The sequence below is a fragment of the Phalacrocorax aristotelis genome, chromosome 8 (genome assembly GCF_949628215.1).
Source record: "Phalacrocorax aristotelis chromosome 8, bGulAri2.1, whole genome shotgun sequence".
Classification (NCBI taxonomy): domain Eukaryota; kingdom Metazoa; phylum Chordata; class Aves; order Suliformes; family Phalacrocoracidae; genus Phalacrocorax; species Phalacrocorax aristotelis.
The window spans coordinates 45,876,716-45,901,323 of NC_134283.1; the positions used below are offsets into that span (position 1 = coordinate 45,876,716).

Consider the following 24,608-nt stretch of genomic DNA (forward strand, 5'->3'; position numbering starts at 1 on the left):
CGCAAAGCCAATCATTTTGCTTTAGGGCATTCAAATAACCGGTTCAAAGCTCCACAAAGAACACATGCAGACTTTAATGGGGCTATTTGTAAAGTGTGGTATTACCCTAACGCACTAAAGGGTATCAAAGACGGTTTCCGCTTATGTGAATTTTAAACGAAATAGAACTATCCTGATGTGGTGTGTGGAACAAAAGGAGAAGTGTATGAGACACCCTTTGTCAGGAACTTTACTCGCACTTCATCAATTCCCCTCCAGGTTTCTTCTTCTATTCAGAAGCAACACGACAGAAACACTTTTTGAAAGAATTCAAATATATGCAAAACTTGTATTGAGGCATGTCTTTACAGCTGAAAATAATTGTGCCGGCAGGGGTATAATAACCAAATATCTCCAACACAGCAATCAGAACTGCAGTAACGAGTGACTCAAGCGGGAACCAGCAACCCTGCTCCGCTGCTACAGCTCAGCTTCATCTCTGCAGAATGAAGCCCCTACCCCACAGGATTAAGCTGCGAAATAAACAGCGCACGGGGCGTGCTTGCACCTCCCTTGGTAAGACACGGTTAGACAAGGGTGTCTTCATAGCAACGAGGGCTATTTTTGGTTTGTTGCTCTATGTTCCCATGTTCCCTTACCAAACTCTCAGTCTCTAGAGATTATAGCACCAATTCACAAGAAGATGCTGCTTCCAAGCTTGCACTTGTTCCCCTGTGATTTTCATGATCAACATTCCCTGAAGTAGTATGATTCCTTAATCTTTTGTAACAGATCTGCAGTCTGCGGTCATCTTTTTTCCCAGCTGTGCATATTAAATGCTCGTTCTTCGGTTAAAATGGTACCAGTAAAGTTCAGACAACAGCCATGGCATCCCGATGGCAATGAAGATACACGGTTCCCAGGAAACTCAACACAAATGCATTTTCTCCTGCAAAAGCAGAGAAAACAGGTTTTAGAGAAAATTTGTTAGGAGGTAATCAATAGCCATTTTCTCTTGTTCTGAGAGTTGACCAAATCTTCCCTTCACAGATAACCATACTACTTCTCAGCAAAAATCCTTAGACAGAGCCAACATCTTATTTTACTAGGACTGTCACACTCATATTAACAGAGAGGAGAGGATGAAATACAGGACACAGCATCCACCTTCATCAACGTACTATTCAGAAACTCTGGAATAGCATTGAGCCTAATGCTGCAGCAGATTAGTATTTTTCTTGAAAATTCCTCAGAAAGTGCATGCTATTTATAACGGACAACCCCCCCACACACATACGTTTGTAGAACTACAAGGAGCACAATGTGCAATAGGTATCACAAACTCCAAACAATTCTTCTCATCTGTAGATGGATGTTGCACTTACAGCTGCTCATTAAGAGTACAATCACCCACACTGCTCCTGAAGAAGCGTCTCCATTATTTTAATACCCTGGGAAAAAAGCACAAATAAACACCAGTTTTACACACAACTTCAGTATTTCCTGCATTAGAAAGGGCACCCCACAACACACCGGTAAAGCCTTAAGAAAAGAAATTGCATTTCAGGGCTCCGCAGTAGCTCAGTGCAGTCTTCCCCACTGCCTGGGGGGCACGAGGAGCACTTACAGCACAGGCTGCCCCGGGGAACCCGGAGGGGACAAAGTCAGGTCTTCCAAGTCAAGGCTGGACAAAGCCAGGGCACTTGATCAGGTCACACGTTTTATTCCAGTTCTGCCACTGCTTTGCTTGGACCAAGGCACTTCTCACGCCGCACCTTGGTATGCCCCTCTTTAACATGGAAATACCCTCACTCGCGTTCTTCGCAAGCAATTGACTGTGCAGGATGAAAGCTCCCCATAGAAGTCCTTGTGATTATTTCTATAATGAAGGAAAGTAATACTGAAATGAAGTAAAAAATGCCATCAGAGGACCGTGAGGGTGAATATTTCTCTATGGGTCTGATCTGTGAAGGAAGGAGGAACTACCGAACACTGACCTATTAATTAAAGCAAAATGTAGGTTGAATCCAGGGGCTCTGTTCGCCTGCGGGGTTCACTGAGCCCTAAGCACTCACCCACCAGCAGCAGCTGCGCAGGTGCAAAGCACCGAGCCACCTACAGCAGGGCAGCCCCCAAAAAAGCAGGGGGAAGCGTCGACCAAGCGCTCTTCCCACGTCAGGGCTGCAGACTGCTTCACAGCCAGATGCTTCGCTATTTTGAAATTAATTTAAATTAATTCTAAATTTCAAGGTTCAGTACAAAGTGAGAGAGAAGCAGCTTCCTATTTGGTGAAGAGCAAAAACTACTCACTTTAGATAAGGAAACCCACAACATCCTTCTCTCTCCCACTTTTTGGCTGTCTGTACACTGAAACCGTAGTAATTTGCCCACCCTGCCTCTAATGTTTGCTCGGATCTGGCGGGCTCAAGCAAGCTTGGAGCGTAGCTGTAACCTGTGTGGGGCTAAGGCTTACCCTGGGATGTTCTGTTTGTCAAGATACAAAAAGATTTCTCAGTTTGAGTCACTGTGAGAGGAGGTAAAAAAAGACAATTAACTTTAACAAATAGGTCAGGAGAATTTCTTTTCACATCTCTACAATAAAACGGACAAGGTATTTTCTATCTATGAAAAAAAGTTCATCTTCCACGCCTGTTCCTTGTAGAAGGCGATAAGCTGATTACCTTAGTCTATCAGTCTAAATTGGACGTGCCACTGTTTACCGAAGGAAGCACTAATTGACATAAGTGAAGACTCAGAGGTTTGCCTAGGGAATTTAAAAATGTTACTTATTGAATCAATTATGTTCACAGTGTGACAACTGCTTTTTCTTTCACTTCTCATAGCACTGCAGACTTTTAGGCAAAATAGTGTTGAGGAAGAAAAGGGAAATGAGAGGGGACTCCATTATATGAATAAAATACGAAAGGGCAGGTACAAGTCATTACCCAGTATCTTTTCAGCGAGGAATGACTAAATCAAAGCCTGATCAATATATTCCTTTCAACTAAAGTTCAAACACTTAAATCTCAGCCCCAGGAGAAGAGGCTTAAAGGAGCTAAATTTACACTGCTTAGAGTGCAATGATGCACTTGAAATGCTGAACAAACATTGCCTACCCATTAAACTCTGCACCTCTATAGCTGCAGCTTAAAAGCTTCTCTGACAGACAAGCCATAGAATAGTTCTATATTTCAGAGGTGGAGGCGCTCTGCTCCCATAGGCAGCTACCCTGCTGCAAGCGTCCACATGCGGTGTAGTACCCCAAAGCGCTCAAAGGACGGGAGCCCAGCAGATCCCCAGTTCAGGAAGGGCTGCGGGAGACTCCTCTGGCGAGGGCCACTTTGCCGAGTACGCTAACCCTCAGTGGGCACACAGACCCAGCCGCGGGGCGACAGGGTAACGGGGGAAGCGCCAAACGGCGGCGGAAGGAGCCTCCAGCACCAAGCTTGTTGAGCAGCCTACGCTTGTATCTGGAATATCTGCCAGGAGCCAGGCCAGGCCCCCAGCTGACAGGGGCAGAGAACACATCTCGTCTCTAACATCCTCCACATCCTTACCGAACACTCCAAGTTTTAAATAAGAGGTTAGGTGATGTACAGGAAAAGCGTAAATGGCCTGTTTGAATGTGACGCAGGCAATGCATGTTACAGTCCGTACCCCATTTCCATCGCCAGGACAAAAGCAGGGTAGCATTTTAACAGGCTAGCAGAAAATTTTAGGCTGTCTCCGAAAAGAGCACCTAATGCCTTTCATTCTTTTTGTAACCATGACAAAACATTATTCAGTTAAATATCTGTTACTTGAGCTCAGCTCCATCATTTAACAAACACTACATTACGGCCTTTAATTTCCATCTCCTTATATATTCTAGTCAAGCAAAAGGAATCTAAAAAAGAAACCAAGAAGTGAAAATGACAGAAATGTTGCAACATTTAAGAGGCAACGGATAAAACACCTACCAACATAACAAAAAATTTCTTGCTACAAATGCTCCTTTGCTGTGTGCCTTAAAATCGCTTGTAACTGTCATCTGCACTGCTTCACGTTGGCTGGGATCATCGTAACCCAGACACGTACAAACTAATTAGGCCACTTCTTAAACAGAATTTAAAAGCTCCCACAGACGAAGGCTGACTTTAGGGGCCACCACTACCCACCCTGGGCTGGAACCTTCTCGAGACTTCGCCTGCAGACTACGGAGCATCCTTTTCCCTCTCTGAAGGAAGCCAGGCTCTCACCAGTAGACCCAGAATGGGCTGTGCTGGTAGCTGGGATTTACCAGCATTTCTGCTCAGACTTTTGGATTACTCAGGAGGTAAGTTTTCTTGTCAATAAGGTGGGCGCACACATTCATTAATACCTTTTCTGAACAGGTAAGAAAAAAAATAATAATAAATGCTGTAATTTCGACCCAAATGTACTACGCCTTCTACAAAAGCAGGGCAGGAGACATTTGTCTCCTATATTTTTGTTCGGAGTTAGAATAAAACAAGAGAAATGTGACAAATATGACGAGCCATAAAATGTCACTGTCATTCAGTCAGGCATTAAAAAAAAACCCTACCCACAGACTAGGCTCATATCTCAGTTACGAAGATAACGGTTAAAAAGATCAGTGCCTTTGGTGTCTATGAATAGTTTCACGAATAGTAGCTTTTCCCTCTCTTTCTATAAAATAAAGATATTTGACTGTGTGAATACATGAGCTTTTCTGTAGCCATTCACAAAATTTAATATTCATACATTATTTCCTCCTGCTCTTCCTGCGGCTCATCCCCTCCTCCGTTTCCTCCGCCCCCTCACATTGCTGCCTCCCACCGTCTCCTTGCTCCCTTATCTCATCGGAGCCTCTCCACGCAGGCGGATGGAGACACGCGCTGCTGTCAGGGCTGAGGAGGTACAGCAGGAATCATGGTTTGGCTCTGAAAGTAACACCCTTGCGAATTACAGCCGATTACAGCAGGTACAAGAAAAGCAATGCCCTTTTGGTCAGGGCGTTAGGAAGGATGCAGATCAGGTACTGGAAGGTAAGAAGTAAATGGAAGCTTGGAGAACATTTATCAAGCATCGTCATTAACGCAACACATAATTCAAAAGTTTAAATATCATCTTTGTATTGCCTTTTATTACATTTGGGTAAAACGCGCCTCAAAACTACTCTGTGGCCAAGCCACAAAGGAACCCTGTCTAACAGCTTAGAAGAAATGGAATGCACAGATACAGCTGCTGCCTTAGGGAGACGGATGTTTTGGAGGCGGGGGAAAAAAAACAGGCAAGACTGTACGTTTATAGCAGATCTGGTGCGCCTGTATTTTTCTGTTTTCCCAGATCTGCAGACATAGCCAAAATTGCAAAAGGATTTCTAATGCAGCACTGTAGAGACACTGTGAGCTAGTTTGTTCTATCTGCTAGCACTGCGCTGTCACAAGCCGGCAGGACGAGCTTCCTTGCTCACAGTCATTGCTTACCCTAGCAGAGCTGTCTACTGCTTTTTTTTCCTTTAAAGCCACAACAAAAAGATCCTATAGTTACCAAGAATAAGCAAACGAATAAACAGCCGTGCCGTTTGAAATACATTTCCATTTACAGCTCTTGGGGCACAGATTCCAAAATCAGCTTCTGAAGCACGAACGAGAGGCTGGGGCTGTCGGCCCCTACGCCACCGAGAGCAGAGTGCCCGAAGGGACTGCGGGTACAGCCCAGCTCCGTGCTCCAACACCCACTGACTTCGGTGGGAGAAAAGACACGACACTACTATGGCCACTTAAAAACAAACCCAAGCCAAGCCAAAAAAAACCCCAAAACTCCAAACAAACAAAAAAACCCAACCCATTAACCACTTGGTCCCCATGAATAAAGAATGCCATAAGGCATGATCTGAACTGTGGACATCTAAGTTCACCTAATTGCTCCATTAGATAAGTAAAAAATGATAAATAATGGTAAATATAGGTTCATTATAGTCTTGCAGCACACAAGATTCATGAGCCCACCATGAAAATGCCGTGTTTTCAGGCACATACATATGCTTTCATTATCTAAAACAAGATACAAACTAGAGGTGGGGGAAGGAAAAAAAAGGTAAAAACCCCCAAACCTCTCTTACTTTCTCATTAAAAAGGTTTAGTTAAATATTTCTTCCTCCTCCTTCTTGCTCCTTCTTCATCAAGTGTACATTTTAAACAGTCTACCCAGCACAACCTGAACCCCCAGATCTCTTCAAGGCACAAACTTCCAGAGAACAAGACTTCCACGAAACTTCATTTCCCAGTGAACGCTCCAGGAGACACTGCTGTTAAACCTTGTTTATCAATATGACATGACTCCCAGAGACGAAAGGCCTTTGAACACTACCTCCCTTGGGATGCTCTGCTGGATAGCTGGATAGCTTTTATCCTCTTTCATAATTCTCACCGAAAGGCAGACCTATTGAAGTATACAGAACTGCTACGGGGAGATTGACTGTGGCTATTGTAAATACATCAAGCTGCCAAAAAAAATCTAACATTACTGGAGAAAAATGCGTGACATGATATAAATTCATGTTGACTACTTTTGACTATTTCAGGGTAAAGGTGCTGCAGAACCGCAATTATTACAGTATTAGCTGGCACAATGAGGCATTAGGAAAAAGAACTGTTTCAATGCCTGGGGGAAATCAGGAATAAGAAGGAATTACAGAAACTGATACAGTCATACCTGCCGTGTTTTAAAATGTATTTGAAATAAGACTATTACCATAATAAAACTAAATTCATTTTTGTTCTGCTTATTCTCTGTAGACAAAAGAAAAGGTCAAATATTTTTTGAACAATTAAAAGATGTATAGAATGCAGACTTAAAACATCGATTTAATTTTGAGCCCAGATGATCTGGTGATTTGAAAAAATTTAGAATATAATTCAGGGAAGAAATTCAAGCAATAAATCACTTACCTTCTTCACACCTTGTTTTAAAAACGATTGAGCGAAAGCTTCCAGCACACAGTTGAGCAAACCCGCCCCCGTAACTGATATTCTGCCTTTTTGTGTGAAGTCTGTCCTGCGAAACAGGAACATAACACCCTTTTATTGTTCTGTCTACTTCGTAAACGTGAAGTGTGCACTCTGCATGAGAAAGTCAGTGTTCGATACCCGGGTAAGGGGTTCATCTCTTAAATTCTCATTATTTTGTATGACAACCCCAAAGGCAAACGTAACGGGATACCGGGACGTCGGCATAACGAGAGGTTCGTAAGGACCACCTCCCGCAGTCGGCACTGCTGGGGGCCCAACCGGACTCTGCCACGGGAAAGACTGCGCTCATTGGAGCAGCCCAAAGCGCAGCAACACAGAGAGGGGTCTGGAGAGGACACAAGAGCCGTCTCCAGAATCATGACGGCCAGCTGCAGACACAGTGAAATACACTTGTACAATTCTACAGAGTCCTCAGGGCATCATCCCACCCAAGCTAGACAGAGGCAGTGCCGACAGCGAGGAGGGGACCCCCCACTCCGATCCCGCAGCAGGCACGCGAAGCCAGCACCACCGATGCCCGCGGTGGGCCACGGCCATGTATTATTGCCATCAGTGCAATTCGGTAAGTGACAAATGCCTCGAGTTCAAGTGATGGAGCTGGAGAACGTGAGAGGTTGCCCCCCAACCACAGGATGGATGTCAGCAGTAAAAATCCATCATTGAAGTCAGCTGCTCTGGTTGGGATTTATTTATTCATTTTGCAGTTTCACGATTGTAGGGGACAAAAAAAGGGAGGTTCAAGGAAAATATTGATCTCTGATTGATTTCTGTAGCATGTGGCTGGCAATGCTGCATCACTACAACACAGGCCAGGGAGAAGTCTATTAATGAGATCCAACTACTAAATTATTGACTAGTTAAGTATGGCAAATTTGGTCTAATTGTTTTCATGATGGGAGTTTAATTAAAGTGTCTTTAGTATGAAAAGTCTAGGAATATTCTTGTTCAGACAGCGTCAGGGAGAGTTCCCAAAGCCTGCATGGCTCTCAAAACTAAATTAAAAGTTACATCCAGTGCAAGGCTCTTCAAAAGAGGGAGCTTTTGTACAGGAGATCTTTTTAATTCCCATCTCCAGCTGACAAGCACCGCTCATGCATCACGTGCATCTCCCCACATCAGGGAGACATCTTCTCACCCTGCACCCACCGTGCTGCGAGAGGCTTCAGCTCCCTCGGGCTCTGTGAAACGAGGGAAAGTGCTGGGTAATAGAAGGAATCTGATGGAAACTGAGATACAAAATGAAAAAGCAAAGAACTGCTCCTGGTGGGGATAGGGAAAGCAGTCAAACCAAAACACAGAGGGACGGCAAATGACACCAGAGGCAAAATTCAAGCTACACAGGGATTCTCCACTGTGGAAAGACAGGTATAGCCTGCCCAGACACACGGAAATTTGCCAGTGCACAACTTCAGCATAAATCCAGGCAGTTACAGGGGAGTTTTGCCACTGACTCCCCGCCTCGGTTTGGCACTGCGCGCAGACAACTCCTCCCAGAGCCCTCCCTCTCGGTGCAGACGCTGCCCAGCCCGGCTGGGTGGAAAGCAAGCTCAAACCTCACCTACGCAGCGCACGCTTTCAGGGTGAGCGCAAGCAAATCACTCTAGAAACCGTCACTAACCCAGACACGTACACAGGCAAGTGGAGGAGAGCAGCTGACAAGATTCACACTGGTTCGATATACCAGCAGTGAAAGCTCTGAGCCCTGGAGCCCTCCAGAGTCACATCCCCGGCAGCACCGGCAAACACCCGGGCAGCGCCGGCAAGCCACCCCAGACCCTCTGCAGGCAAACACTGCTCAGGCCTGGACCCACCCTGCCTGCGGCTCTGCCTGCGGCCAGGCCTTGCCCACCGGGACTAAGTGGCTTTCTTTGGACTTTAGGCATCAAGGCGAGATGCTCGTCCATAACAGCACCTGAATTGAGGAAACCAAATAGAAAGTGACACGAAGGAGTTCAGCCAAGAAGATAACACAGGCGCTTTCTGGCTTCTGAATACACAGATATGCCTCATCATGCCTTTTCAATGGTCTAGAATTTATTTATGGTAATGTTTGTCTGCTACTAGATCTTTTCAGGCATTTATATGCTCTGCTTGGAAGCGCCCACAATAATTCACTTCACAAGAATATGCGGCAGTTGGCACCCCTGCGTTCACATTTATTAAGGACAAAATAACCACCTGACGTTAAGAAGGAGAACTACGCTGTGGTTAAATTGACTGCTTGGGACTAAGCAAGTATCATTCCAATTGCCCCAGTTCCATTAGGGACATCAGAAAGGTCACAGTCTCCTTTCTCTGACTCGCATTTCTCTAGCTGAAAATAATAAAGGATATAACTGTCAATCTCAAACTGGGTAAACTAATCCACATCCTGCGGACGAGGTTCTGCTAAATGTCTAAGCCACCGGTCCCTGCAGGGAATGGATTCACGGTTTGATTTTCTACAGCATATTGGTCTACAAAGTAGCTGGGCTGAAGTCAGTACAGGCAGTTATAACTCCCTCTGATGGGTAGAAATAGTCTGGATTCCCATCAGCGTGGCCCCACCACGCGTGCCTGGGAGCAGCCCGCAGCTCACCGAAGCCACACGAGATCTGTGGGGCTGCAGAAGGCACGCCTGCAGGGCGCTGCCCCCACACCCCGAGCCGCCCGCTCCCTGCTGAGCCCACCACCCTCACCGCCCACCCGGCGCGGAGCCCACCACACGCCCCAGAGTGGCGGGGAGAGGCGACGGCAGGCGACCTCCTCGGGGGTCCGATCAAGGCGCCAGCCAGCAAAGCGGCGCTCTGCTTCCGTCTGTCAGCATCCTCAACAATGGCATGTTAAAGCTGATTAAACAAACTGCCCGCTACAACATGCCCACGGTGCCCGACTGAAGGGCAGAAATTTCTCATTCTCTTCACAGATTTAGTGCCCTGAAGAGTTTCAGGATTGCTACTAAAATCTGCCCAGCGGTGCTTAGTAGGGGAGAAAGGCAGGTTTGTGTCTGTACTCAGGTTACCATCATTCTCGTCACTTTGTTCTCTCTTTAGGGACATTATGTATGATTTTCCCACTAATCAGGATCACCTGAGTCTCCTCATTGTGCGTTTTCTTATTTCTCTCCAGCACAACAGTATGCTGCTAATCACAGAATCATAGAATCGTTAAGGTTGGAAAAGACCCTTAAGATCATCGAGTCCAACCGCTAACCTATCACTGCCAAGTCCACCACTAAACCATATCCTCAAGCACCACGTCTGCCCTTCTTTTAAATACCTCCAGGGATGGAGACTCCCCCACCTCCCTGGGCAGCCTGTGCCAGGGCCTGACAACCCTTTCGGTGAAGAAGTTTTTACTAATATCCAACCTAAACTTCCCCTGGCGCAGCTTGAGGCCGTTTCCTCTTGTCCTGTCACTGGTGACTTGGGAGCAGAGACCAACCCCCCCCTCACTCCAGCCCCTCTCAGGCAGCTGCAGAGAGCGAGAAGGGCTCCCCTCAGCCCCCTCTTCTCCAGGCTAAACCCCCCCAGCCCCCTCAGCCGCCCCCCAGCACACTTGTGCTCCAGACCCTGCCCCAGCCCCGCTGCCCTTCTCTGGACACGCTCCAGCCCCTCAAGGCCCTTCTTGTCCCGAGGGGCCCAAACCTGAGCCCGGCATTCGAGGTGGGGCCTCCCCAGGGCCGAGCACAGGGGCCCCATCCCTGCCCGGCTCCTGCTGGCCACACCAGGGCTGACACAAGCCCGGGGGCTGGTGGCCTCCTTGGCCACCTGGGCACTGCTGGCTCATGCCCAGCCGGCTGTCAGCCAGCACCCCCAGGGCCTTCTCCGCCGGGCACTTTCCAGCCACTCAGCCCCAAGCCTGTACATGGCCTGGGGTTGGTGTGACCCAAGTGCAGGACCCGGCATTTAGCCTTGTTGAATCTCATACCGTTGGCTCCGGCCCGACAATCCAGCCCGTCCGCGTCCCTCTGTAGGGCCTTCCTGCCCTCTAGCAGATCGACAGTTCCACCCAGCTTGGTGTCATCTGCAAACTTACTGAGGGTGCACTCAATCCCCTCATCCAGACCATCAATGAAGATATTGAACAGCGTAATTCCTTCATCTATTCAAATGTAGATTGCCACCTTACCCATACTACATGCAGCTGACCTCTCACGCCTGCTTTGCCAGCCAGCATTTGTTAGATCCGATTACCTCCGTAAGACTCCTGAAGAGGTGGCAGCGGTGTGCACAGGCACACCCAGGTACCCAGGAACCTTCCTGGCCAGGGCAGCACGGCTGGGGCATGCGGGCACCCACAGTACCTCCAGAGGCACCGCCACCCCGGCAGGCATTGAAAGCCCGTGCAAGTGAACCTGCTGAGGCTGCAACCGCGCTCTGGCAGCTCAGCTACGCCACTGCCTTCCCAATTGCCACAGTATACTTTAAGGCAAGAAAGAGCGGTGGCGACACCAAGCTCGGACACGTCCCCTGCACAAGCCTGCAGGAGCAGCAGCAGCATGCTGAGGACAGTGTCTTTCCTAGAGTGGAACCAAAAAGCCTTGAAAACAGGGCATGATCGACCAACCGGTTGCAGTAGTTAAGAGCTTCTACACCAACAGGACCAACATCTACAGTCGCAATGCAGCTCTGATGCAGGGGAAGCCTCAGTAAGGACAGAGGGTCCCAGCAAACTTCTGAAACACAACAGTTCAAAAAGCCGGAGGAACAGGTCCTCAAACAGCAACATCCCAGCACAGGGCTTTCAAAAATGCCTGAGCCACAAGGAATTTCCTTTCATCTGAAGTTGGTGGGTTTTTCCCTTTAGCACGCGTAGAGCTTTCCAAAAGCACATGGACCTTGCTGGACAACTCTGCCCCACTTCCCAGGGAACATCAGCAGGCAAAAGTAACGACTAATTACAACAGACACCAGAACAAAGTAAGAAGTGATGGGTTTGACAGCAGCTGGAAATAAAAATCTTTTTTTTAAAGACAGTCACACATATCACGTACCTGCTCCTTTCAATGCTACAGGAATTAGAAATTCCACTCTGATCCTGCTGTAAATGTGCATAAAGACACTTCTAGGCTCCACTCTGCACAAACACAAGCCGATGTTCTCCAAGCAAAGCCCCACGGCAGCTTACATCTTTAGGGCACAGCGGGCCAGGCACCGGAGAAAGAAAATTGTTTGGGAACAAGCCCGCTCCGTGCCAATGGCTGGCAAGCAGGAAGGAGCTGATAATTTTTAAACTGCTGTCCAAGCATCTGTTGGTAGACTCGAGAGCAAAGCGAACACTCTGGCTATGCCCGCTGTGCAGGAACAGCGGGGCAGCCTTCTATGACTGCAGAGTAGCACACAGAAAATTAATTTCCAGCAATTATTTGTGCTCTGGCCAGAGGACCTAACCTCGCATCTGAACAAGCCAGAGGAAAGCTACAGGACATCTACAGCTGCTGCTTCAAATGCATTCAAGACATACCAAAGCATTTATTGTTCAGACCCCTCTCATTCCAAGCATTCAAAAGGCAAGAGAAAATCCTTTTGCAGGGCCATGGGCCCGCCGTAGCAGCCCTGAGCCAGCACAGGGGCAATGCTACACCCAGAGGCCGGCACTCACCAGTTCGGATTCTCCAAGCTCTCTCTGAAGACAGACTCCTCACTCAGAGATGCATACTGTGTCCACGTGAGGCAACGAGTTTTCATAGCCATGTTTCTTTTCTGCATATTAAGCCAAGATTCCTCTTCCAAGTAGATGTGGGGCACTTTTAAGACACCAACCTGGGAAGCAGAAGAATGATAGCTTTTTTAAAATTAAAAAAAAAGAAAAAAACAAGGTAGGATCACTTCTCAGCATTTTGAAAGTATTACTAGCCTCAGAGGGTATGACTGAGGATTCAGGATGAGGGCACATCAGCTGCGGTCAGCCCTGACGTGAACAACCAGCTTCCTCAGCAGCCACTAACGGCCATACAACCACTCCAGGGCTGAGGGAAGCTGCTCGGTCCCCAGCTGGACTTCCAAGACCACTACAGGCCAACTTACCCGCTCCACTTCATGCTTTCTCTCTTGCTGCTGACAACTGATTTACTACAAAGGATGGCAGAAGCCACTTCCAAGCAGTTACATGCAAGGCAGCCAAACCCGCCAGCTGACCCACGGGAGCAGGCGAAAGGCTTGCAGCTCTGCAGGCTCCTGCTGCCGGGCGCGGCGGCTGCCGCCCCGCTCCAGCTCCTCTCTACCGGGAGGCCGCCTCCCCTGAGAGCCCACTGGTCAACCTGCGCGACCCTGGTCTAGCAAGTGTGGGCAAAGAAGGGATGACATCTCACCATCGGTTTATTGACATTCTGCCTGTACAGGGCAATGATATGATCCCCTTGGCAGGTGAGGCTTGGAAGAGACAAACACATGTTTAGAGGCAAAAACAGAGTCGTCAGCACCAGGAAAAGAGTACGTGCATTTTTTTAAGCATGCAGGCTGTGAAACAGTACAGTTATTTAACCATGCATGAATATAAGTGTGCTTTCCTTTATACAGACTATCTGCTGCAAGATACTCCGCAAAAACGTGAATAATAGATTAAGGCTAATTTTTCTCCCATAACAAACTGTGAGGAAAGGACGGTTACTAAGAGACACAAGAGGGAGACACTACGGGATTGCACAACCCAGGTCCTTCTATTTTCTACAGCCTTTAAGGAATCACGGTTTACCTTCTTTATAGGGACCCTACGACGCCGTATTTAACTTGCAACATGCTATAGGCACATTAAGTATTATTTTAATTCCCTCTGAATTCACTTACAGAATGGCTTTGCGAGTGATTACAACCCAATCTGTTCAGGAGCCATGGATCAGACATCCGAAATACAAGAGCTCAGCTTAGAAGTAATTACCCAGTGTTTATTACTAACTGCCACCTTCTTGCCGATTTCCACAAGATCGGGCTTTTACAAAAATGCCATCTACCACACATAAGATTGTTATATTGGAGTGGGGGGAACAGCTGTACTTTCACTGTGGCCCAGATAACATTTTAAAACACTTTTTCCACGTACAAAAGTTAAAAGCCCATCACTGCCTGTAAACCAACCACCACCACTAGTTCTATCTTAGTGTACTCAAGGCTACACTTGTATCTTTTCAAGTTAAATATAAAATCAGTTCCTCAAGAATTTTTTTCTCTTAACTCTCTTTAAGAGCAACTTTTCTAATTAAAAAAAAATCAAGAAATGCGATCCTTTTAAACAAGATAAACTACAGTGAAGCATTAAGGTTTCACAACTTGACAAAATTTCTCTAAAAGTAGTTACCTTTCTTAAAATTTCAGGAACTACATTCTGGCACGTTGCAATTCTCCTCCGGTAAATAATCCCTGTAGACAAATCTGGTGATAAAAGAAAACCAGAAGGGGAGAGTTACAGCAGCAAAGATTGCCTTTTTTTTAAATAAAAGTAGTTGGAAGACTTCACAGCACAGCAAATACGCAAGGAGAAATGCTGGCAAGGTAGCAGAGTATTGGGGGGTGATTTTGGTTTGCCTTTTTTTGGGTTGTTTTGGTTTTTTTTAATTATAACCCAGTATCTCTCCTGCTTGGCCTGACAGAAGGCTGTAAATAAGGCTGCTACGGGCATTTGTGCTCTGCCTCAGGAGGAGGGTGTCTGCATCTGTCACTGTGACCCAGACCCCCCTTATCCAGCGTGCGGTACAAACGTTTTACTGGCACCTACAGTGGCGCTGCCGGGTAGCAAAGCCCTGCAGGCAGCGCCGGTGCCAGCGCCAGGCGGCGTGGGTACACGCAGGGTCTGGCACAACCCCCCCCGAGAGCCCTGCTCCTGGTGGCACCGGGGTGGGCGAGGACTGGAGTGAGGGAAAAGCTCAGGCGACCGAGCTACCAGACCAACATACAGAGCTACCTTCTGGTTTATTTCTATGCCCACCCCAATTTATATTGTCAGGCTCATTCTCTGGGCAAACACGCTGTGTACGAGATTTACAGAACAGTCCTGTCTCATCACACGTTTATTTTTGTATTGAGTTGGACCCAGTGACAAGGACAAAACTATCTATTAGGAAACAAATTACAGTTATTTAGTACCTCCAAAAAACGGCTGGCTTTTAGAATCACTTTGCCTTTTAATATTTAATGACCCAGATCAAGAACAGAATGCTACCGAACAAGAAGCCAGCTGGCAGGCAGCCCAGGTTAAAGACTTCTCCAGGATAAAAGAGTACCTTCTCGAACGGTTGCATTTGGTGGGGTCTGTGCAATGAAAACTTTGTGGGGTTCGGTTTCCAGAACGCTAAAACACATCCCATTAATAACATGGAACATCTACTGTAAAGCAGAAAAGCATTCTGCGGGAAGAGTGGTTTACTGCATTTGAGGAAAACAGCAATGGCAGCACTGATGCTCGTCTTTCTTGAGTCTCAGGGCCACCTCACTAACCTTGCTTAGAAAGAAAGCATAAGCCTGGAATTAAGAGCCACCGTTAAACCTGAGCTGCAAGACAGAACACGTCTCCAAATGTATGATAAAGAGCATCCACAAGCATTTGGGAACGAAACTGTAAAGTCCACAAGGTCTTATCTCATCCCAAATGAGCATTTGATCACCGTTGCCGTATTAGGAAGAAAGGCGGTTATTTCCAAGCAAAGTCCTACAGTACTTGTTTCCCTCGTGGGAACATAACAGTTTAATACATCCTCTGCACAGGCACGTTACCTTAAGGGCCTAATTGCAAACGTTTCCTGCAAGCTCAGCAACTGGAAAACAAAAATCCACGTGTCTCAGCGGATCTGGTCTGAGAGCTGCGCTCTGACCCGAGATTTATTTTCCCATCAATATGACTAGGAAATGGTAACATCTGATTTCAGTATTTCAGGAATTCTGACTGATAAAGCAAGAGACTGAGGATCTGTGATCGCTTTCTGAGTGTCACCATCCTAGAAGGCCACCACACAAGTCTCTGGTTCCTGGAACTATGCCCTCATCTGGGAAGTGAAACAGCAAACGATCCCTCCAAAGGCAAGGATCATGAAAGCCAAGTAGTGCTATGCCTGTGGAGCGCCCGAGGCTCGATTCACACAGCGCACTGTGCTTCCTTCCAGGGCCTTACATCTCATCTGTAGAGCAGATGGGAATCATCACAGAAACGCCAAGGAACCGTACAACAAAAAAAACATGCTACAGAGAAACCAGGCGTACAGTGTCTAATGGCCTCAGAATAAGCTGAAAATTCAAATAGTTAATGGGGTTAAAACACATGCTTTGTGGGGGCGGTAATATTTTCTTGGTCTTGCTTACACAACGCCCAGCACGCAGGAATCCCAGGCGCGTCTGCAGTGCCCAGCTTCTACTGAAATAAGAGCTATTACATAATTAATTTTAAAGGTTATGAAAAATTTTAATTAGCTCTGTAAGAAAAGTCAGGCAGCTTACCTGTTTTCTCTTCCACTGTTTCTACAGCCGTGACATGTTTCTCCATGGGACTGGGATACTGGGATAAAAATGCACAGGGTAAAGATTACCACTTCTCACATGGGTAAAAGGAAATTGCTAGCTGTCACTTGTCAAGTCAGAAGCAGTTTCACAGCTTCTCTCAACAGGTATGAGCTGTATTAACAGTCTGCAGTCTCCAGTCAAGTTAGTGGAAAGGAAGAATTTAGTAGGATTAGCTTAGCAAGTAAGATTAGGGAACAAATAGAAAGCCCACAATACTGCTATGAGAAAAATCGCCTGAAGGAGAGACGCTAGCTTTTGCTGCGGCATACAGACATCTTCCACCCACCCTCCATACCACGAAAACGAAGATGCGAGCTCTTGACCTACATCACGTTTTTCAAATGAGGGCTAGGCAGAGCTTTCAGCAGTGGGGCAGCTCCACGGGCCAAAGCCCCCCGTGCTGCACTCCGCAGAGAGCAAGCTGCTTGTCACTGCCGCTAAGCACGCCCAGCCACAACCTATTTCCTCATGGAAAAAGTGGAAAGGTACAGCGCCGCGTCACCTGAATGCAGACTCTGGTACGTAACACTTCACTGCCTTGCAAAAGCTGCTAGGAGAGCGTGACAGCGGGACACCACTTCAGATTGCAGTGTGGGTCCACCCTGGCAAGAGGGCACGCTCTTCTGCTCGGGCTGGCGTGCAGCAGGGATAAGGGATTGCTCAGCGCCTGTTCCTGCTCAGGGTAACCCCATTTTCCTTAGGCTGTACAGACTAGCTGTTTCAAGGCTGGAAGAAAGAGATTCTCGCTCCAAGACCTCCACTGCACATGAATTATGCCAAAATCTTATAGGTTGTCTATAGGGCAACATCCTACACAACAAATGTATGCCCAGGAACAGGACTTCTAAGGATGCATAGTCTATTTTGGAACTTACAAAACTCCTCTGGCTAGAGATGAAACAGGGGAGGCTATGAGGACCTTACTCTCCATTGCAAAAAGCAATCAACATTCACGTGGATAATGAACTCTGAAATTTGAAGTGTGGGATAATTTACTGAGCTTAAAGAATATCTAAAAGTTACTGTCACCTCCACACTAATACAAACGCCACACTGAGAAATATTGACCACCAGATACAGATTAACATTAACCAAAATACAAAGCTTTAGGAAAGGTGGGGAAATTGCATTTTAAGGCTAACTCAGTTTACGTAATGCAATGATGATGTGCAATAAGAGATGCTCCAAACTTCTGGTATAAATCTTGGGTTCTAGGCTAAAAATGTCAACGACTCCAGAACAGGCTGTTCTATAATCCAGCTCTACTATTTTTTCTTGCTGCAGAATAAAAGTTCATTTTAAAAGTGCAAGGCTTTCAAGTCCTATTCTATACAGAAATTGGAGGCTTCTCCACAACGTGCTGCTTAGAAATGGCAGTAGTGGCATAATTACATTATCGATGTAACTTACACTCTGTAAGGCCCAATCGTGTGAAACAAAGAGCCATTTACATAAATCTTTCACTAAATAGCAGGCTCTATTACCCCAGTATTTAAACAGAAATAGACTCAATTTCCTACACAGCACAGTAAAAGAAAGAACATTACAAGTCTACAAGCAGACGTAATGGCTAGGAGAGTCTAACAGCCACAAAAACAGCATTTCCAGCCAGCCACAGCCTCCCTGCAAGGCTTCCATTCCCTGGGGATGCTAAAGCTAACACCAGCAGAGAACAAAGAGATCTCAGCCTGACTGTTATTTCAACCCCGCAGTAACTCAGTCCCTGAATCCTCCTTCCCAGCACCAGAGGCACAGGAGTCCCATCCCCTCTGAGGGGCTCCCACCAGCCCGAGGGCTTCAGCCCTGCCCTGCGGTCTCCTTGCCGGGAGCGCTAATGCAGACTGCCCGGCATCACCTCTCCCGCTCAGCAAGGGCGCGGGGCAGGCGCTGCCACCGTCCCAGCAGTCACACAGGGCACCAGCTCCGGCACCCTCACCCCCCACTCCTTGTGCTGGGCCACACGGCAGAGCAAGGACTTCCAAAATTTGGAAGTGCCAGAAGAGAGGCAGCCACTACTGTGCCGGTAACCCACGGTCGTGCCCAAACATCACGGCTCCCACTACGCGCCGTTCACCAAGAGCACGGATGCTGGCCACGCCACAAAAGGCACTCCTGCACCAGGAAAGGACTCGGGGTGCTGAGGGAAGGGCTGCCGACCTGCTCTCGCCATACATCCCTGGGACCCCCAAAGGCACAACTACCGTCCCCTCAGCCTGCGCCTGCAAACCAGCACCAGAGAGGGTGCCAGGGCTGGCCAGGAGCACGGGGCTGCAGCCTGAGCGGGCGGGCAGAATCTGGCTGGGGTGCCCAGCTTTCCTGCCTGCTGTCAGGGCAGCAGGACAGGCAGGGCAACCTGCCCAAACCCCAGAGCTGCCCAAGTCCCCCAGCACCCAAGGCCCTCCCCGCAGCGCCGGCGGCACCTGGCGAGGAGGGAATGCCATCTTGTGGTCCGGCCTGCAAACGCAGGGCACCTGCCTCGGGTGGGCACGGCTGGGGGCTCTGCCTGTCCCCCGCTGAGGCGGAGCGGAGCACAGCACCGCTCCTCAGCCACGGCCCCTCACTCGGCACGTGCCAAGCTGCCCGAGGGCCCACCAGGAGGGGACCGACACGACCCCCTCGTTGTTCTGGCAATGCATGAGCAGAGGAGGCCCCTGAGGCCCGTCTACTTACTTGACGCAGGAGCAAATCTCATCCCTCTCCTTGCTTCGGTACAACCTTCATGCCTTGCCTTCGCCAAACCCTTCGCAGACTGCAGCCAACGCATTTCCTACATCTCAGACTGCACCTGGGGAAGCACAACTCTAAACACTGTAACTCAAAACACTATACTTTTATGAAAAAGAAACAGTTATCCAGGCGAAGTGTGCATACTTTTTTTTTTTAAATTAAATTGTTCCAGTGAGTTCCTGTAGCAGATTTCTTTCCATATTGATTTTCTTATTTTAAAGACATTTCTCCTCCATCACACTAGGAGAACCCCAAACAAATCAGCAACAGCAGAAGCCACAAAGCTGACTCTGCCTTTAAGCTCTCCATAGCTTTGAAATGCCTTTTTCCTACGCTGGCTGCCGGTCGTGAGTGTTTCCTGAAGACGTCAGAGCCCGTTTTACAGATGCAGAGCTGCAAGCGTGGTACCAGCGCACAGCAGTTCGGAAGCACAGAGACTCCCATACCCAGAAACCCCTCGGCACCCCAGCACGGGGGGTACCCGAGCTGTTACGGGGTTACCTCTCATTTCACACCTGCCAGATTGAAGCACTCCATCCTCCACTTGCAAAACCTGACAATTAAAATGGGATGAAGAATTCCTGTGCCCTTGTTCGGTCTTCCTGCAAACGTATTGATTGTTTTCTACAAATAACAACAAGCAGAATTGATTGCAGTCGTCATTATCCAGAATCCAGGGAATTAAGACCCCACATACCTTTCCTAACTGGAACGTGTAAGATCGTTTATCAAAAGCAGCGGTTTCTAACCACAGCCGTGTTTCTTAGAAGTTACTTAGCAGGCCTTTAAAAGTGGCACTGTGTTTAGCAGCAGAGAGAAATCACTGCAGGTTACACATAATGATTTGTATAAAAATGAAATATTTCAAAGCAATGAAGGGCTGGTTTTACATGCAAGATCAAATGGAGCCCGCATAAATCAAAAAGACAGCTTCAAAAACTTGCAAAAAATAATAACATTTAAATTCATAAATATTCCGATTCTTTCTTTTTTAACTGCAAGGAAATGAAGCGGTGACACTGCAAAACCAGCTAAACCCTCCACTTTGTTATTGGTTTGGAAAGGTGGTGGTTGCAAATAAACGTAAATTAAAATAAAGGCCTAGCAAACCCACTGCACAGATTACTCGCTGTGATAAAGATCGATAAACACAAAAGCCTTTCACGTACAAACACTTATTTCAAATACAAATCAATTTGTCATACTTGAACTAAGCGTTTGATTTACAGTTCACGGGCTCACTTTAAAACGACACCTGCACTAACCTAAAGGCCACCCCAGCAGAAACCGCGGTCGGTTCAGCAGGCTCCGGCCCCTGGGCACGGGGCGAGACTCCCCCAGCTCCGCGCCCCACAAAAGCCTAAGAAGTGAGGCTTTCCCGCAGCCAGCGGCTCTGCCTGGGCACCGGCCACGCGAGCCCAGGCGCATCAGACGGGTATGGCAGAAGTCAATGCCCCTACTTCCAGCAGGATTCTTCCCCACCTACACCGCAGCTGCCCGAAAGCTGTACTCGGCAGCAAGAAAGCGGCCCTTGAGACCACCCTCCACCCGACCCACCCAGTACAGCCCTCAGGATCGTGCCCTGCCAGCGCCGGCCCTCCCACACTGACCACGGAGGGGCTGTTTTCTCTAGAAACATGTGGCAAAGGCAGAATATTTTCTAGCACATTTTCAAACCAACATACAAGAGTATGTACCCCAATATCTGATGTAGCAAGCTGTCCATCTGATTACCACCTATTTCTTTCTGATTCAACGTAATGGAAGCACCTCTGCGGTAAGAGCACATTTCTAGAGAAGCTGGGTGTGATTTGCTGCAGAGTGCAGCGACGTTTTATACCTAACCTGAGAGATGCACAGAGGAGGCAAAAAAAAACCCAAGCCCACACTGACACTTTCCACAGCCGGAGCGACTTCTGTGCTCCATCCTCAGAGACCATATACTGCAGCCAACACACAACAAAACGCCCCAGTCGAGGCAATATGTGAGATTTCTGTGAGCCAGGAGATGTCTTGGCACAAACATGCCCTTGAAGAACCCCGACTGCTTTGGCTTTGGTCTCCTCTGAAAGCACGTCTGGCTGCACCTTCCCACCCTCTTTTGCAACATAACATTCAAAGGTTCAACTTGCAGAGAAGCAAGAGAGAGAACAAGAGCAGAAGCCCTGAAGTCAACTTTAACGATGGCATGTATGAGTAACTATGGCAATGATTGTTTCAATCGTATCAAATTCCGGTTAAAAGCATGTAATGCACTTTGCTGCCACATACAAATGAGGATTATTTTAACCTTTCTGCTCGGTGCTTCTGGCTGTGATAATTAGCCTCACTATTCACCTCCAACTGCCCTTCTCAAGTCATGTGGCAGTATACTCCAGAACGCAATTTCCATTTGCATTTCTACTCTGGTTCAAATCTTCCACAATGAAAAGCACTCGCTCTGCTTCTCCTCTCACCTCTAATTGCCAGACACTCGGGAAATCAGCAAAAGGAGCCCTGCCTTCTCTCCCAAGTTTGTTCAGTTTTCAAATTAGTATTTCAGAGCACATCCATTGGTTAGCCATAGTGTGGCAGTCTAAACTACACGCTTAGCAAATCCTACTGCCCAAGCTTGCCAGAGACACGGCTCAGGTTTTCTTGCAGCAGGGTGAGAGGAAAAAAAAGGCTTGCTCTTTTGCCTTTCTATTTTTTTAAAGAAAACCTTAAATGCACCTTTGCACAGTCCTGTTCCAGGGCAAAGAAAGAACAGCTGTAGATAGTTAACAGAAACAGATGAGGAACAGAAAGACTCCAGACTAAGCATCTTTACTGCTCAAAGTTCTAGCACTTCGGCTCGTGAGGATATTTTGGGTTTTCCCTTTGTAGCAGAACTTCACCTACATGACAGTTTGGTTTTCAGTCGGGGCATGACACCACTACAGGAATCCAACTCCATTTTGTACTGAGCCACCAAACACCAGAAAAAAAAATAGGTGGTCAATTAAAACAAAAACCATACCGCCACATATATTAAAGCTTCATCAGTCATCTCCTCATGAGATGGACATTCTAGACAAGAAGCCGACCCCGCCGAGAGCACGTGCAGAAGCCTGGTGACTTCAGCAAGCCCAATGTCATCTTTACAGGCTTTCAGCAAACAGGAAAATTTTATTTCTTGGTAGAAGTGCACTTCTACTCCCACCCCAACTCATAAAAACCAACCCAGTTTTTAAGGATCTGACAATTTTTAATAAAAGGTTACTTAGCAGGAGACATTCTCTGCCTCCCAGCGCCCGGGACGGCGGCAGCAGTCGCAAGGCTGCACACGGCAGGTCGCCATTGCACCGCTGATGAATTGGCCGTTGGGGCTGCCGCGGCTGCACGCGAGCGCGCGGGGCTCTGCTCCGCCGCCGCGCCGGCCAGGGCTGCCCTGGGCACCCGCACCGCAGCAGAACACCGGGCGGGCACAGCCGCAGGACAGCCCGGCGCGTTCAGCCCAGTTCTGCTGTGCACCAGTCGCCCAGCTGCCCGGGGCCAGAGCCGGCTGCGCGTCTCGCAAGCGGGGACGCTCCACGTTCCTCTTGGCACTGCCTCTGGCAAAGCCAGGTCTCTGCTAACAGGAGGTGGAGAACTGGCTGCTGGCTCGGACAAAAAAGAATCCTTCCTTGTGCGTTAAGCTGGTTGCAGCAAGGATGAATTTAGCCCAAAGTCAACATTTGTTTAAACATCTTGTCCTGCCGAGATCACTCACAAATATGGGGTTCTGTGCCAAGGAAGTGCCCTGCGCTATACAGCTGCTCACTTCTGTTGTTAATGCTTAAACGCACACGGCCAAAACAAATAGAATGGAGCCTGCTCTATTCTTCACCTTGGTGTTCACAAAAACCAGTCACAGCTAGGGGGGAAAAGGCCAGCATCAGCTTGTAATAAAGATCAGAATTAAGCCCTATTTCTGTGCTACTGTTCAAAGTAAAACACCACCAAAAAGAACAGTTTTGATGCACAGCTTGGAGCTTAGGTCTGAGAGACAACAGTGCTCAGAAGGAAAATTTAGCAGGATGCTGTTTTGCTAGGAGCAGATGCAACACGGAAATGCTGTTTACCTGCCATTAACACAGCCTTCTGCCACTGCAAAACATTTTCATTTTAAAGCCTACTTAAAAGTCTAATGATTGTTGCACTATCAGGCCAAAAGCCATACTGCACCAAGCAGTGATCCCGGGGTTAGCATTCTGCAAGGGCAGGAAACCGGAATTCATTTCTACTGACCCGATCTTTGTTTCGAAGAGATCCCACGCACCACGGCAGAGCCCCTGGGAAGGGCCGGTGCAGCCGTCCACACCCCTTGTGCCACAGGCAGCCACGCCGTACCCCAGAGAGTCCACCACGGCCCACAGACGGGCACGCAACGCCTGCGGAGCAATGCCTGCGGCAAGAGGCAAGATTTCGTGGCTCCGTTAACTGCGTCAACGTCCCTCTCGCGTGTTTTGACCACGCTGGCAAGCAGCGGTTGGGCTGTTTCTGGCCAAGAATGGCCACCCGCTTCCCACCTCGGCGGCGGCGCTGCCCGCCCTGTCCTGCGCACCAGGGCCGGTGGCTGATGGAAGTCACCACGGGCAGGGTGCCGGACCCAGCCCGGGCACCCCGGGGTGCCAGGCAGCGCGAGGGGGACCGCTACGCTCCAGAGCCTCATACGCAACCGACACGCAACCAGCACCTCGGGCGGAGAAAGGCCAAGCATTCAACTAAGCGTGCAAAAAAGCTCTGATAAAGAGGAAAACCAAGTTCTCAGCTGCGGGAAGGGCCCGCACACCCACAAGGCCCCGCAGCGGAGCCGCACAGCAAGGGCACACGCCGTGCCCTGCTCCCCCGGCGGGACGAAGGCACCAGGCCGGTCTCTGCTCCCCGGCCCCGCTCCCCCGCGTTACCCACGCCGGTTCTCTCTCCCACGGGCAAGAGTTACTGTTTTCCACACAGCCACCGCGCAAGCAGGAACAAAGAAGGGCTGCCTGCGAGAGAACGGGGCGGCAGAGCCAGCCGGTAAGGGAGGAACTGGAGTAAAGCGGAGCGGCCCCGGAGCGGGCCCCGCCGCCGCCGTGAGGCGCTCCTGCCCCGGTTACCTTGCGGAGGTAGCTGGCCACCACCTGCTCGAAGGGGTACCGGTACACGCGGTGCACCTCCACCGTCACCCCCATGGCGGGACGCGGCCCCGGGCGCGGCGCCGCTTCCTGCCCTCCCCGCGGGGCCGCCGCCGGGCCGCCCCGCCCCGCCACCATCTTGTGCGGCGGGCGGGGGGAGGCCGCCGGGCGTTGCGCGGGCTGCGGTGGCAGCGCCGGGCCGGGCCCCCGCGCAGGGCCCCGGCGGCGCTGGGTGACACGCACACACACACACACACACCCCCCCCGTGCGGCGCCGGGCGGACGGGAGCGCGGCCCCCGGC

General features: G+C 48.8%; 1 protein-coding gene across 5 annotated transcripts; it reads right to left on the reverse strand.

Annotated features, from left to right (window-relative positions):
- Positions 1-308: 308 nt before the first annotated feature.
- PRELID2 (PRELI domain containing 2) lies at positions 309-24,418 on the reverse strand. 5 transcript variants are annotated; one of them, XM_075103022.1, is made up of 8 exons: positions 24,289-24,418; positions 19,133-19,247; positions 16,400-16,457; positions 14,271-14,344; positions 12,579-12,739; positions 6,915-7,020; positions 1,365-1,430; positions 309-928 (listed from the first exon to the last, which is right to left on the reverse strand). In XM_075103022.1, exons 3-7 carry the CDS (start codon positions 16,443-16,445, stop codon positions 1,386-1,388), a joined length of 432 nt encoding a protein of 143 aa, XP_074959123.1. In that variant the 5' UTR covers positions 16,446-16,457; positions 19,133-19,247; positions 24,289-24,418; the 3' UTR covers positions 309-928; positions 1,365-1,385. The 5 variants fall into 5 exon arrangements, 4 of the variants coding, with proteins under 4 accessions (XP_074959123.1, XP_074959119.1, XP_074959122.1 ...); XR_012662186.1 differs by lacking the exon at positions 19,133-19,247 and having other exon boundaries at positions 1,277-1,430; positions 24,289-24,416; XM_075103018.1 differs by lacking the exon at positions 19,133-19,247 and having other exon boundaries at positions 24,289-24,416.
- Between the last annotated feature and the right edge of the window lie 190 nt (positions 24,419-24,608).